General features: G+C 43.8%; 1 protein-coding gene across 1 annotated transcript in view; it reads right to left on the bottom strand.

Annotated features, from left to right (window-relative positions):
* Window positions 1–13,058, bottom strand: part of MYL3 (myosin light chain 3) — a gene marked incomplete at its 5' end in the record, with an annotated part of 23,238 nt that extends 10,180 nt beyond the window's left edge. Inside the window, 3 exon segments of the mRNA XM_087947211.1 lie at window positions 500–649; window positions 4,664–4,691; window positions 12,807–13,058. Of these exon segments, the coding sequence (XP_087803337.1) occupies window positions 500–649; window positions 4,664–4,691; window positions 12,807–13,058 (430 nt within the window).
* Between the last annotated feature and the right edge of the window lie 219 nt (window positions 13,059–13,277).

Raw genomic sequence — 13,277 nt, 5'->3', positions numbered from 1 at the left:
CGTTAAGTGAATGCTGCAATCGTTAAGTGAATGCTGCAGTTATTAAGCAAACAAATCAGTTGTTAAGAAAACACTGCAGTCACTATGTAAACGCCTCGGTCGTTAAGCGAATGCTGCAATTACTAAGCGAACGCCGCCATTGTTAAACGAACCCCCTTTTCCCCGGTGGCATCTTTTGCCAGAAGCCACCCCAAAAAACACCGCAAAAGACGATTGTGTAACCACAGGATACATCAAAACAGCCGTAATACGGGCTGAGTACCCCAAAATGGGACCGTCGCGTGAGTGCGTGGGAGAGGGGCGACTATTGGAATTTTGAACCCGGGTCATAAGAAGCTCTGGGAAAATCCACCGTAACTTCCAAGAAGTCTCTAAGGGACTGGTCATTAAGTGAGGACTCCCTTCCAATAAAATTATTGGGCCCGTTTTGGATGGAAAAACCCACTCAAACGTGCAAAAATTGCTTATCGCTCAAGGCCATTGAGCAGCAGAAACTGACCGTCTGGTTTCGGGCGTCCGAGGACTTTATGGACTTCTGCCTGGGTGGGGTTCTGGCCACAGGACCTCAAGACATCCCCACATTGCCCGTAAGTGATTTTCAGTTCGCCCTTTTGAGTCCGGTCGAAGAGTTCAAAGACCTCCCTGAATTCTGAAGACGGCGAGAAAAACAACACCACAGGAAAAATTGCGCGAAATTGTTTGCAAAGTAGGATACTGAATAATAGAGCTGGAAGGCGCCCTGGAGGTCAACTAGTCCAACCCCCTGCCCAAGCAGGAGATCCTGTACCATTCCAGATAAATGGCTGTCCAGCCTCTTCTTAAAAACTTCCAGTGTTGGAGCATTTACAACTTCTAGAGGCAAGTTGTTCCACTGGTTAATTGTTCTCACTGTCTGGAAATTTCTCCTTAGTTCTAAGTTGCTTCTCTCCTTGATTGGTTTCTATCCGTTGCCTTTTGTTCTGCTCTCAGATGCTTTGGAGTATAGTTTGACTCCCTCTTCTTTGGGGCAGCCCCTGAGATATTGGAGCACTGCTAACATGTCACCCCTAGTCCTTCTTTTCATTAGACTAGACATACCCAATTGCAGCAACCGTTCTTCATATGTTTTAGCCTCCAGTCCCCTAATTATTCTTTTGTAGCTCTTCTGTGCACTCTTTCCAGAGTCTCAACCTCTTTTCTTACATCATGGTGACCAACATTGGATGCAGAATTCCAACTGTGGTCTCACCAAGGCCTTATAAAGTGGCATTAACATTTCACGTCATCTGGATTTTATCCCTTTGTTAATGCAGCCTAGCATTGCATTGGCTTTTTTTTGGTAACTGCACCAGATGGCTGGCGCATACTAAAATGTATGAACAATAGAGGCTAAACATATAAAGAACAGTTGCAGGGATTGGGGGTGTCTGCTTTAATGAAAAAAGGGGGGACATGATGGCATTGTTCCAGTATCTGAGGGGCTGCCCCAAAGAAGAGGCGGTCAAGCTATTCCCCAAAGCACCTGAAGGCAGGACGAGAAGCCACGGATGGAAACTCATCAAGGGGAGAAGCAACCTGGAATTAAGGAGAAATTTCTTGACAGTCAGGACAATAAATCAGTGGAACAGAAGTTGCCTTTGGAAGTTGTGAATCCTCCAACACTGGACGTTTTTTAAGAAGAAATTGGATAGCCATTTATCCAGTATGGGGGTCTCCTGTACAGACAGTGGGCTGGACTAGATGACCTCCACATTCTTTTAACTCTGTTCCAACTCTGTTATTCTGATACACAGATAGTCCTTGACTTACGACCGCAATTGACCCTCAAATTTCTGTTGAGGCAGCTGTTAAGTGAACTTTGCCCCATTTTACGACCTTCCTTGCAACGGTTGTTAAGTGAATACCCGCAGTTGTTAAGTTAGTAATGGCTTCCCTCAATGAATTTGCTTGTCAGAAGGTCGCAAAGGGGTAGCGGGTGACTACGGGATGATGCCGCCGTCATAAATAGGAACCAGTTGCCAAGGCATCTGAATTTTGATCACGTGACCACGGGGAATGCTGCAACGGTCGTGAGTGTGAAAAACAGTCATAAGTCCAGTTTTTCAGTGCCGTTGTAACTTTAGTGAATGATCACTAAACGAATGGTTGTAAGTTGAAGACCTTCCTCAATTTCATCTTGTTTGTTGGCACTTCCCTGCCCGAGGGAGATGGCGATTATGAAATAGGAAATGTAAATAAATAAGTAAACAAGGAGTTATTTAAACATAATAATTCTTCATTTACAACTCCCCTGAATTTTCTGATTTGGTTTGCTTTTTAAAAGTTTGAAAAACTTTGCTGTTGGTCTCATTATCCGCTCTGTTTTCATTCCAGTGCATTTCGATGTCCCCAGAGGGACAGTTATGATTGAAAGAAAGAAAAGGGGGGGAAAAACCCACCCAGTTTATGATAATAAGATTCGTCCAACCCAAGAATGTGGGACTCCAACAGGAAAAAACAACAGCGACAACCCATCTTCTTAATTAGCTTAAAGCCACCGACCTCTGCAAATTTCAGATGTAGAAAAACATGAAATTTGGCATATTTAAGCATTTCAAAGTTCAGGAGCATTTCGAAAGTTTTAAATTCCCCGGTTATTGTCGAGAATCGGATGACTGATAGTCCATGAGATTTGCCCCATTTTACGACCTGTCTTGCCATTGCTGTTAAGCGGGTCGCTGCAGTTGTTAAGTTGGGAACTTGGCTGTTAAGTGAATCCAGCTAGCCCGTTGACTTTGCTTACCCATCGTAACTTCAAGTAGTCAGTAAAGGAATGGTTGTAAGTTGAGGATTAATTGCATATATAATTTTCCACCCAGACGTTGCTGGCTGGTTACTTTCCTTTGTTCTTCTTCATTCCGTTAATCACTTTGCTCTAGTTTTGATATTTACATGCACAACAGATTCTCAGTAGGTTACGGGACTGAATTGCACTAAATAAAATTACAAAATGATTTTGTCCCAGGTACAGCATCTCCCCAACAACAGAAGTGGGTCTATGGAGCCTCTGCTTTGCGGATGAATCTCCCCGGGGCCATATTTGAAATATCATGGCATTCAGAAGCCGTAAAGAAATAAAGCGGGGAGAGAGCTTGATAATTAGATGAAGGGCACTGCATGGCAGGCATCGGTTATCCAGCTATGCGAGAGAAAAAGAAAGAAAGAAAAAGAGAGAGAAGAGAAGAGAAGAGGGAGAGAGGAAGAAGAGGGAGGGAGGTGTTAGGGAAGGAGGAGGGAAAGGAAGAAAGGAATGAGAAAGAAGAAAAGGAAAGGAAGGAAGAAGAGAAGTTAAGGCTGGGAGGGTGGGAGGGAGCGAGGAAAGAAGAAAGGAATGAGAAAAAAAAGAAAGAGAGAGAATGAGAAAGAAAGGGAAAGAAAAAGAAAGGAAGGAAGGAAGGAAGGAAGGGAGGGAGGGAGGAAGAAAAGAGGAAGAAAGGAAGGAGGAAGGAAGGAACGAAAGAAGGAAGGAAGGAAGGAAGGAAGGAAGGGACTTATTACCATATTTCACAGTTATGACCGTTGCAGTATTCCCCCATGGTCACATGATCAAAATTTGGACCCTTGGCAACTGTTTCATATTTCCAACCGTTGCAGTGCCACATGATCCCCTTTTGCGACTTCTGACGAGCAAAGTCAATGGGGAAGCCAGATTCATTTGACAGCCGTGTTACTAACTTAACGGCTGCAGTGATTCACTTAACAACGATGGCAAGGAAGGTCACAAAATGGGTCAAAGCTCGCTTAACAGTTGTCTCACTGAAGCAGTGGGAATTTTGGGCTCAATTGTGGCGGTTAAGTCGAGTCCTGATTGTAGGGTCTCCTCATGCTTGAGCTGGCGGTTGGACTAGATGACCTCCAGGGTCCCTTCCATCTAATTATGTTTTGCTATCAAACAACTTTTGTCAAGCGAGCAACATAAAATAAAATACACAAATTCAAAATGACCCCTTTCCTGCTATTGTTCATCCTTAGCCTATTGATTTACATTCTGCGCTGCTCATCCGCAGATCAATTCGCTCCCAGCTTCTCTGCCTGCCTCAATTTCCAATACCGCCAAGCAAGTCACGGCTGCTGATGGGTTTTTTTGGGGGGGTGGGTGGGCGCTTGAAATAGACCAGGAGAAGCCGGGAGGGTTCGATCGAAAGGAGTCTAGCGGTGGGATCAAAATAAGGAAGCCTCCGATGAAAGTTGGAAAGGGCTTTGCAACGTGGAAAATAAAAGAAGCGTCGAGGAGCGCCCGGAGCAGAGGGAAATACTTAATCTTCACAGCCTTATGATGGGTGGACTCCAACTCCCATAATCCCCCAGCCAGAAGGCTTTAAGAGAGGAGGACTTCAATTCCCAGAATTCCCTGGCGACCATGAATTTAACAGGGGTAGATTTCAAGTCCCAGAACTTGCCTTCACTGAGTAACATTAAGTTACAACTGGTTCTCATACTTGCGACCGTCGCAGCATCCTCACAGTCACATGATTGCCATTTGCCTCCTTCCCAGCGGTCATAACTCGAGGATTATTCCCCTTTTCAGTCTTTTCCCCCCCTTTTGTTAGTGAAGGGTGCTGGTGCCAAGAGCCCCTTGAGGCTGAACTACTGGAAGTAATTAGCAATTAATTAATTAGGGAAACCCCTTGATTGCGCCTCTTACCTTCAATTTGATCATTATTGAACTCCAGCTGAAAGGGAAGGGGAGAAAAAGTCGATTATTATTCATACTTGCCATCAAATGGGAAACCCAAATGTAACCTTTTCATGACAAGGTGCAAGGTTCTTTTAGTGACCGTTCCAATAATTGTGGCCGCAACGTTCATAAAATGGGGCAAAACTCACTTAAAAACCATCTAGCTTAGCAACAGAAATTTTGTCTTCCATTGTGGTCATACGTGGAGGACTTCTTGGGTACATTTAAACACTGGCGTGTTATATATAGGTAGTCCTTGACTTACGACACTTCATTGAGCCCTAAATTTCTGTGGCTAAGCCGCAAATTTGTTCCCTGAATTTTCCCTCGTTTTACAACTGTTGTTAAGTGAATCATTGAAGTTGTTAGTCACACTGTGGTTAAGTCAAGGATGGTAGTCTACCGGCTCAGATCAGTTCTATAGAACCGGTTGTTATGATTCTGCGCAGTTCAGATAACTTGCAAATCGCTCCACTGGCTGGCCCCTCGCTTCCCTGTCTACTCACTCCTTACCTGGTATGTACTCCATCCAACTTGCCTGCCTTTAGTAAGTTGCTACTTTTCCTTTTTTTTTCTTCCCAACCATCAACGGTTCTGCTCTGCCAGGAGATTTAGATTAGCTAGAAAGCAGGAAATGGTTGGATTTCTTGCTTTCTAGCTAATCTAAAAGCAGAGCTGAACCTTCCTGAGGACTGAAGCTTCTATTTTTCAGTGCAGACTCAGGCAGCAGATTGCAGAAAGGTAGATTTCTGAGTGAATCTGTGATTCTGCGAGCAACTCAATCTGCCTGCCTGCTTTGCCTGGTTCTGGGTAAAAGTTGCTCTTTTTTTAAATACAAAATTCTATATTTACATAAATATTTATAATATTTACATACAAGCCATGCCCAGCCAGTCACATGGCTACCAAGCCATGCCCAGTCAGCAAGCCACACCCACAAATTAGGCCACGCCCACAGAACCAGTTGTTAAGAAATTTGAATCCCACCCCTGGGTTAAGTGAATCTGACTTCCCCATTGACTCCACTTGTCAGATGGTTGTAAAAGAGGATCAGATGACCCCGGGACACTGCAACCGTCATAAATATGAATCAGTTGCTGAGCATCCAAATTTTGATCATGTGGCCAAGGAGATGCTGCAATGGTCGTAAGTGTGAAAAACGGTCCTAAGTACCTTTTTTCAGTGTTGTAACTAAACGAATGGTCATAAGTCAATATTATTCTCGGTGTTTGCAAGCATGGTGCTCTTAAATTTTTCTATTGATTTTAAGGCCTTTAATGTTTTAATGTCTTTAAAACATTGTTGGATATGACATGGATGGCAAATCAATTTCATTAATAAATGAAGAAAGGAAGGAAGAGAGAGAGAGAGAGAGAGAAAGAAAAAGAAAAAGAAAGGAAGAGAAAGGAAGGGAGGGAGGGAGGCGGGAGGCAGGAGATGAAAAGAGAGAGAAGAAGAGAATGAAAGAATGAGACAAAGAGGTAGAAAGAAAGAAACAAACAAACAAAGGAAGAAAGGAAGGAAGGAAGGAAGGAAGGAAGGAAGGAAGGAAGGAAGAAAGAAAGAAAGAAAGAAAGAAAGAAAGAAAGAAAGAAAGAAAGAAAGAAAGAAAGAAAGAAAGAAAGAGAAAGAAAGAAAGAAAGAAAAGAATAAATTGTAAGAAGAATAAATTCACCACCCTGTTCTATGGCTTTGGAAAATTACATTAAGGAGCAAGAAAGGAAAATTACAGATAGTCCTCGACTTACAACAATTCATTTAGTGACCACTTCAAAGTTATGATGGCACTGAAAAAAGTGACTTATGCCCGTTTTTCACATTTAACGACCATTGCAGCATCCCCATAGTCAAATGATCAGAATTCAGGCGCTTGGCAACTGACTCGTACTTACAACAGTCGCAGTGTCTCCCGGGGTCACATGATCCCCTTTTGCGACCTTCTGACGAGTGAAGTCCATGGGGAAGCCCAGGTTCGCTTAACAACCATGTGACCCACTTAACATCTGTGATTCATTTAACAACTGTGACAAAAAAGGTAGTAAAATAGGGAAAAACTCGCTTAACAACTGCCTCGCCTAGCAGCAGAAATTGGGGGCTCAATTGTGGTCGTAACTCGCGGACTACTGTACAACCCTGCTGAGAAATGGGAACCATGATTAGACAAAGCGGCTGGGGATTATTTGCTAATGCAGCTCAAAAATCTGCTTTAGATTCCTCCTGAGCAGATGGCTATCTCTGCTTTTCATTCTCTTTTTCTCCGCAGAAACACAACTCCAACTTAGTTGTGTTTGTGTGTGTGCGCGTGTATTTTCAAGAATGATGTTGGCTAAGTAAGTTCCTTCGCGGTCTCAAAAATGGATTTGCTCCCCCCCCCCCTTAAGCATTTTTTAAATTTATATGCCTGGAGTCAGGGGTGGGCCACCTGCCCTGAGTTAAAATTAGCCCTTGCCTTAAGCATGAGGTTGTCCCTTCCCACGTTCAGAACAAAAAGAGAGAGAAAGAGGGAGAAAAAGAAAGAGAGAAAGGGAAAGAAAGGGAGAAAGGGAGAAAGAGAATTAAGAAAGAGAGAGTGTGAAGAGAAAAAGGGAGAAAAGGAGTGAGAGAAAGGGCGAAAAAGAAAATGAGAAAGAAAGGGAGAAGGAAAGAAAAAAGAAAAAGAGAGATAGGGAGAGGGAGAAAAAGTGAAAGATAGAAAAAGAAATAGAGAAAGGGAAAAGAGAGAAAATGAGAGAGAGAAAGAGATAGAAAGGGAGAAAAAGAGAGAGAAAGGGAGAGAGAAAGAAAAAAGGAGAAATAGAGAGGGAAAGGGAGAAGGGGAAAGAGAGAGAAAGGAAAGGGGGGAAGAGAAAGAAAGAACGAGAGGTGGAGAAAAAAGTGAAAGAGTAAGAGAGAAAGTGAGAAAAGAGTGAGAAAGGGGAGAAAGAGAAAGGGAGAAAGAGGAAAAAAAGAAAATGAGAAAGAAAGAGAGAAGGAAAGAAAAAGAGAAGGAGAGAGGGAGGGAGAAAGAAAGAATGAAAGAGAGAGAGACAAAGGGAGAGGAAGCGAGAAGGAGAGAAAGAGAAATACAGACAGTTGAAGTATACACTGCACATAATAATAGCTACGGAATTCTGGGAATTGAAGTCCAACTTCTTCAAGTTGCCACACTGACTCCTCCAGACTTAACTGATTTGCAAATTAGCCTCTCCAATCGTTGTTTTCCATTTTTGTTTTGTTTTGTTTTTTAAAGTCAAGTCTCCAGCCTTCCTCGGCTACATAATTGTCGTCAAAATCTCTCTGAATTAACTGCAAACTCAAGAATGGAAGAAGAGGCCAACTCAATTAGTCACGCCTTAAAACAGGATAAAATTAAATTATCCATGAATTGTCTCCATCCTTTCTGTCTTGTGGGTTTTTCCAGGAATCGACATTTAATAAAGAAATCCATCCAACGTAGAGCAAGAGTGTCATAAAAATAGCAGGGCTCCGAGAAAAACAGAATTTTGATCTGCGCAGTGTCTGTTAATTTATTTAACAGCTAATTTATTTTCATCTTTGACTCCAGGCATGTCAATTTTCCTAAATCTGGACGGGTTGCAGCAGTCCCTTCCCAAATGGGGGACCCCTGCAGGTAAGTCAAATTTAGCAAAACAAACATAGCTACTCTTCGACTTACAACCATTCATTTAGTGACCGTTCCAAGTTAGGCTTGGCATAACTTGACTCATATTTATGACGGTCGCAGCATCTAGGGGTCATGAGATCCCCTTTTGACAAGCAAAGTCCAGGTTGTTAAGATTCACTTAACAACCATGTGATTAACCTAACAACGGCGGTGATTCACTTAATGACTGTGACAAGAAAGGTCGTAAAATGCACCAAGCCTCGCTTAGCAACAGAAATTTTGGTGTTCCATTGTGGTTTTAAATCTAGGACTATTTCCAGAAGGAATACAGTTGTATATTGCTTAAATGACGTAAACTTATTCACATTAAATTTAAAAAATTTTGAGAAATCTCACAGGGGCCAGCCAGGGCCAGCCAAAGGGCCCAATGCAACCTGGGGGGATCCCTAAAATCCCCCCCTCTTTCTGCTGTAGAAGAAGTCTACCCGGATTTTTTTTTTCATGTGGAAATTAAATTAATAAGTTGGAAAAGTTATGAAGAATTTTCTTTTTTCAACACACTGGAGAAAATGAGGTCATTTATTGCACAAAGCTCGAATGGCGCACTAAATAAAAATACGAATTATTCTATGACATTATGCGCTCAGGTTTAATTAGAATTACACATTCAATAAAAGGGAAACCAGATTGATGTTTGCAAACCAGGTTGTTGTGCTCCAAAAGAGCTGATGGTGGCTAGTTTTGGCTTTAAATGGAGCAATAATTACAGGACAATCATGTTTATCCAAACCAAATGAGTATTTAATCTGACTCAGTGGTTGTTGTTTTGTTTTTCCCAGGTGCCAGCAAAATTTCTACACAACGACAACCACAACAAGGAGGGGGTTTCCTGCGAGGTGAAGTAGGAAGAAGGTCAAACAAGTTTTTTTTTTTAAAAAAAAAAGTTTGACTAGCCTTGATTCATTATTTATCCCTGTGTGAAGATTTTGGGGAATTTAGAGACTGGGTGGCGGTGAGTTCTAGTTCTGCCTGCTTCGTGTTTTTTAGATACATACATTCACATTCGCCCGAGGGACACACAATGAAAAAGCCCAGCAAATATTTTCCACGGGGGTTGATACATAATTGGGAGGTTGAAGAGGGGGGGTGTCTTTCCTTCCTTCCATTCCATTCCATTCCATTCCATTCCAAATTTTATTGTCAGTGCACAACATGTGTACAATGAGATTGGCTAAGCCTCCCTTTGTGCACCACCCTGACACAATACAACTCACAGTGAAGAGAGAAAATCCCTAACCCAGTGAATCCTACTAACAAACACACAGCCCTATTGCACCAGTGTGGAACATGTTGCACATTGTCTATCGTATGAGGTCGTTATTTCGCATTCAGGAGCCTGACAGCCCACGGGTAGAAACTGTTCTTCAGCCTCTTGGTGCGGCTGGCTATGCTTCTGTATCCCCTTCCCGATGGTAGGAGAGTGAAGCAGGGCTGACCAGGTGGTGAGTCGTCCCTGAGGATTTTCCTCGCTCTTCTAAGGCGGAGAACCCTCGCAAAAGGATGTCGCCTAGTGCCGAGACTCCAACCACGGCAACTTTAAGACTTGTGGACTTCAACAAAGCTGGCTGAGGAACTCTGGGCGTTGAAGTCCACAAGTCTTAAAGTTGCCGTGGTTGGAGTCCCCGGCACTAGTGGTTTCATGGAGACAGCCTACGATGTTTTGTGCGGGGCTCACCACCCTCTAGTCTATAGTGTCTTTCTATCTGTCAAGCCAGCATACTACTCCATGAAGCAATATGTGAGGACACTTTCTATTGTCGAAGGAGGTCGTCCGTTGTTCCGCCTTGTTTTTGAGCCAGACCCTGAGGAAGTAGCGGAGTTTCTGTTGGGCTTTCCTGGCCACCTGGGTTGTGTTGTTTTTCCAGATGAGATCTTCGCTGAGATGGACTCCCAGGAACTTCCTTCCTTCCCTCCCTTTCTTCTTTCTTCCTTCCTTCCTTCCTTCCTTCCTTCCTTCCTTCCTTCCTTCCTTCCTTCCTTCCTTCCTTCCTTCCTTCTTTCCCCCTTTTTCCCATTTCTTCCTCCTCCTCCTCTATTTTCTCCTTCTCCACCCCATTTCCTTCTCCTTCTTGTCTTCTTCTCCTTGTCTACATTCTTCTTCTCCTCCTTCTCATCTTTCCTTCTTCTTCTTCCTTTTCCTTCACCTCCTTCTCTTTTTCCTCCTGTTTTCTTCTCCTCCTCCTTCTCATCTTTTCCTTCTTCTTCTTCTCTCTTCTTCCTTGTCTATGTTCTTCTCCTCCTCTTCTCCTTCTACTTACCTATCTACTCCTTCTCCTCCTGCTCCTTCTTTCCTTGGTTCATCTTTTCCTCTTCCTTTTCTATCGTCTCTTTCTTCTCCTCCTCCTCCTCCTCCTTGTCTATCTTCTCCTTTCTCCTTTTCCTTCTTTTTTGTTCTCCTTTTCGCCTTCTCTCCTCCTCCTCCTCCTCCTCACAACAGAGCTGGGAGGGGCTTTGGAGGTCTTCTAGTCCAACCCTCTACTCAAGCCTCTCCCATCCTCCTCCTCCTCCATCTTCCCTTTCCCCATAAAACCAACTCTCCTCCCCCCTTTTTTTTATTAAGACAAAGACAGGACAGCTGCAAGGGGGAAATAAGAGAAGTTCCTGGTGGGGGGGGGGGTCAGTGATGCAGAAAATGCTGTGACAGTTCTCTTAATAAACCACGGTTCTATTTTGGACAGTGACAAAGGCCAAGGTAAGTCAAGAGGCATCAGGTAATCTGGAAGACAATGCCACCTCTCCCCCCCACCCCCCAGCAGTTGTCGGCTATTAAGAGTCTGTGCCAAATAGCTGCCATTCCTCCCTGCAGATTGACTGCCAGGGACTCAAAAAAGTCAAAATGGCGGCCCCAACAAGCTGGGGGCCGAGATTATGGAGTTGTGACCACATTTCCTGCAAATATCCCGCTTCTGTGCTCTGGTTGGTTTGAAAAGAAAAGAAACAAGAAAGAAATTGTGATTATCTCCACCATCCTTAATGTTTTCCTCCTGCCACCCGAAATAAATGTGACCAATGAAAAGCAATTAAAATAGAAAAATGTATGTTGCATATTACACGGCCCTCATTTCATCCCCTTAACACTCCTGCGAGGTAGCCTGGGCCGTGGCACCCAATCAGACTCCGGAAAGAATAAGGAGGCGGAGCTCGTTTTTAAGCTCAGGGCTTTAACTGCTGCACCCCATTGTCTCTCTCTTGGTCAATGGGAGGGGTTGAGAAAGCCATAGGGGGTGAATAGGAGGAAGGAGAACTGGGTTCAAATCCTGATCGGATGCGGAATTCGTAATAAACTCACTGGTCCGTCTGCTCAAAGAATATTTAAGAGGTAGTCTTCAACTTATGGCCAAAACTTCTGACAGAGATGATAGAGAAACAGAGAGAGAGAGAGAGATGAGCGAAAGAGAGAAAAAGAGAAATACATAGAGATGATAGAGAGGAATAATGGAGAGAGAGATATGATAGCGACAGAGAGAGTGGGGGATGATAAAGAGAAATATAAAGATGACAATGATGGAGAGAGAGAGAGAGAGAGATAAGACAGATACATGGATACATGATAGATGATAGACAGGATAGATAGATAGATAGATAGATAGATAGATAGATAGATAGATAGATAGATAGATAGATAGATAGATAGATAGACAATATAAGACAAATACATGGATACGATAGATGATAGACAGGATAGATAGGTAGATATAAAACAGACAGCTAGATGATAACGATAGAGATGGATGGATGGATGGATGGATGGATGGATGGATGGATGGATGGACAGACTGATGGACAGACAGACAGACAGATAGATAGATAGATAATAAGACAGATACATAATAGATAATAGAGGATAGAGCTAGATAGACACAGTAAGATAGATAGATAGATAGATAGATAGATAGATAGATAGATAGATAGATAGATAGATAGATAGATAGATAGATAGATATAAGATACATGAATACATGATAGAGGATAGAGATAGATAGAAAGATAGATAGATATAGATATATGGATAAAGATATATATAGACAGACAGACAGAGAAACAGAGAGACACAGACAGATAACAGAGAGAGAGAAAGAGACAAATACAAAGAATGATGACAGACAGACAGACAGACAGACATTGACAATGGCTCCTCTGTCACTCCTGGCAAAACCAAACCTGCCCAGAAAATCTCAGCAGAGGTGAAACCATGCCGGAAGCTGCTTTGTAGTTCGGCCACGTCTTTTACCAAAGCATCTTAAGAGCCGGATGGGCTCCCTCGAGATCATGCATCCCAAACCGCTGATGCCTGCTTGCCAGGCTCCTGAACTGAAGCGCCCCGAAGGCAGAGACCTTGTTCCCCCCTGCATCAATCCACCCTTTAAAAACCAAGCACCCCCACCCCTCCCATCCCCAACTAAACCAGGTTTCCTATTTCTTTTTTCTTTTCTTTAAAGCCCTTACTTTGATGTTGGCTGGGTTAAACTCCACTTCTTTGCGTTCTGGCTCAGGTGGGTGGAGGGGCTGGTTTCGGGGCGGCCTTGGGTTCCTCCTTTTGGGCTCGGGTTTTTTCGGCTCAGGTTTTTGGGGGCATCGTGGCGGAGACGGGGGGAAGGGGGCCGCAGGCAGGCAAAGCTGGTCACGTCGAGGGGCAGAAGGCAGAGCAGCCGAGAGTCCCCTGCGGAGGGTCTTTATTCGCCTCCCGGCCCCTGAATGTCACAGCAGGTGTCAGTTGGCCTCCGGCCCCTACCCGAAGCATCGCACATACCAGGTTCGCACAATAGCAACCTGGCTATAAAAGGGAAAGGCAGAGGGCTCGGCTATTTCGGATAAGGGCACCCAAATCGGTCCGGGAAGACAATGCAAGCATGAATCAGGAGCGTGAGGGGGGGGAGCAGTTGAAGACCCCCCCATGCCTTGAGCAATGGGGCTGGG

This window comes from Notechis scutatus, chromosome Z (genome assembly GCF_049901735.1).
Source record: "Notechis scutatus isolate UNSWTSFEM ecotype Mainland chromosome Z, rNotScu1.2, whole genome shotgun sequence".
NCBI lineage: Eukaryota > Metazoa > Chordata > Lepidosauria > Squamata > Elapidae > Notechis > Notechis scutatus.
This window is presented reverse-complemented; position numbering and strand designations above follow the sequence as displayed.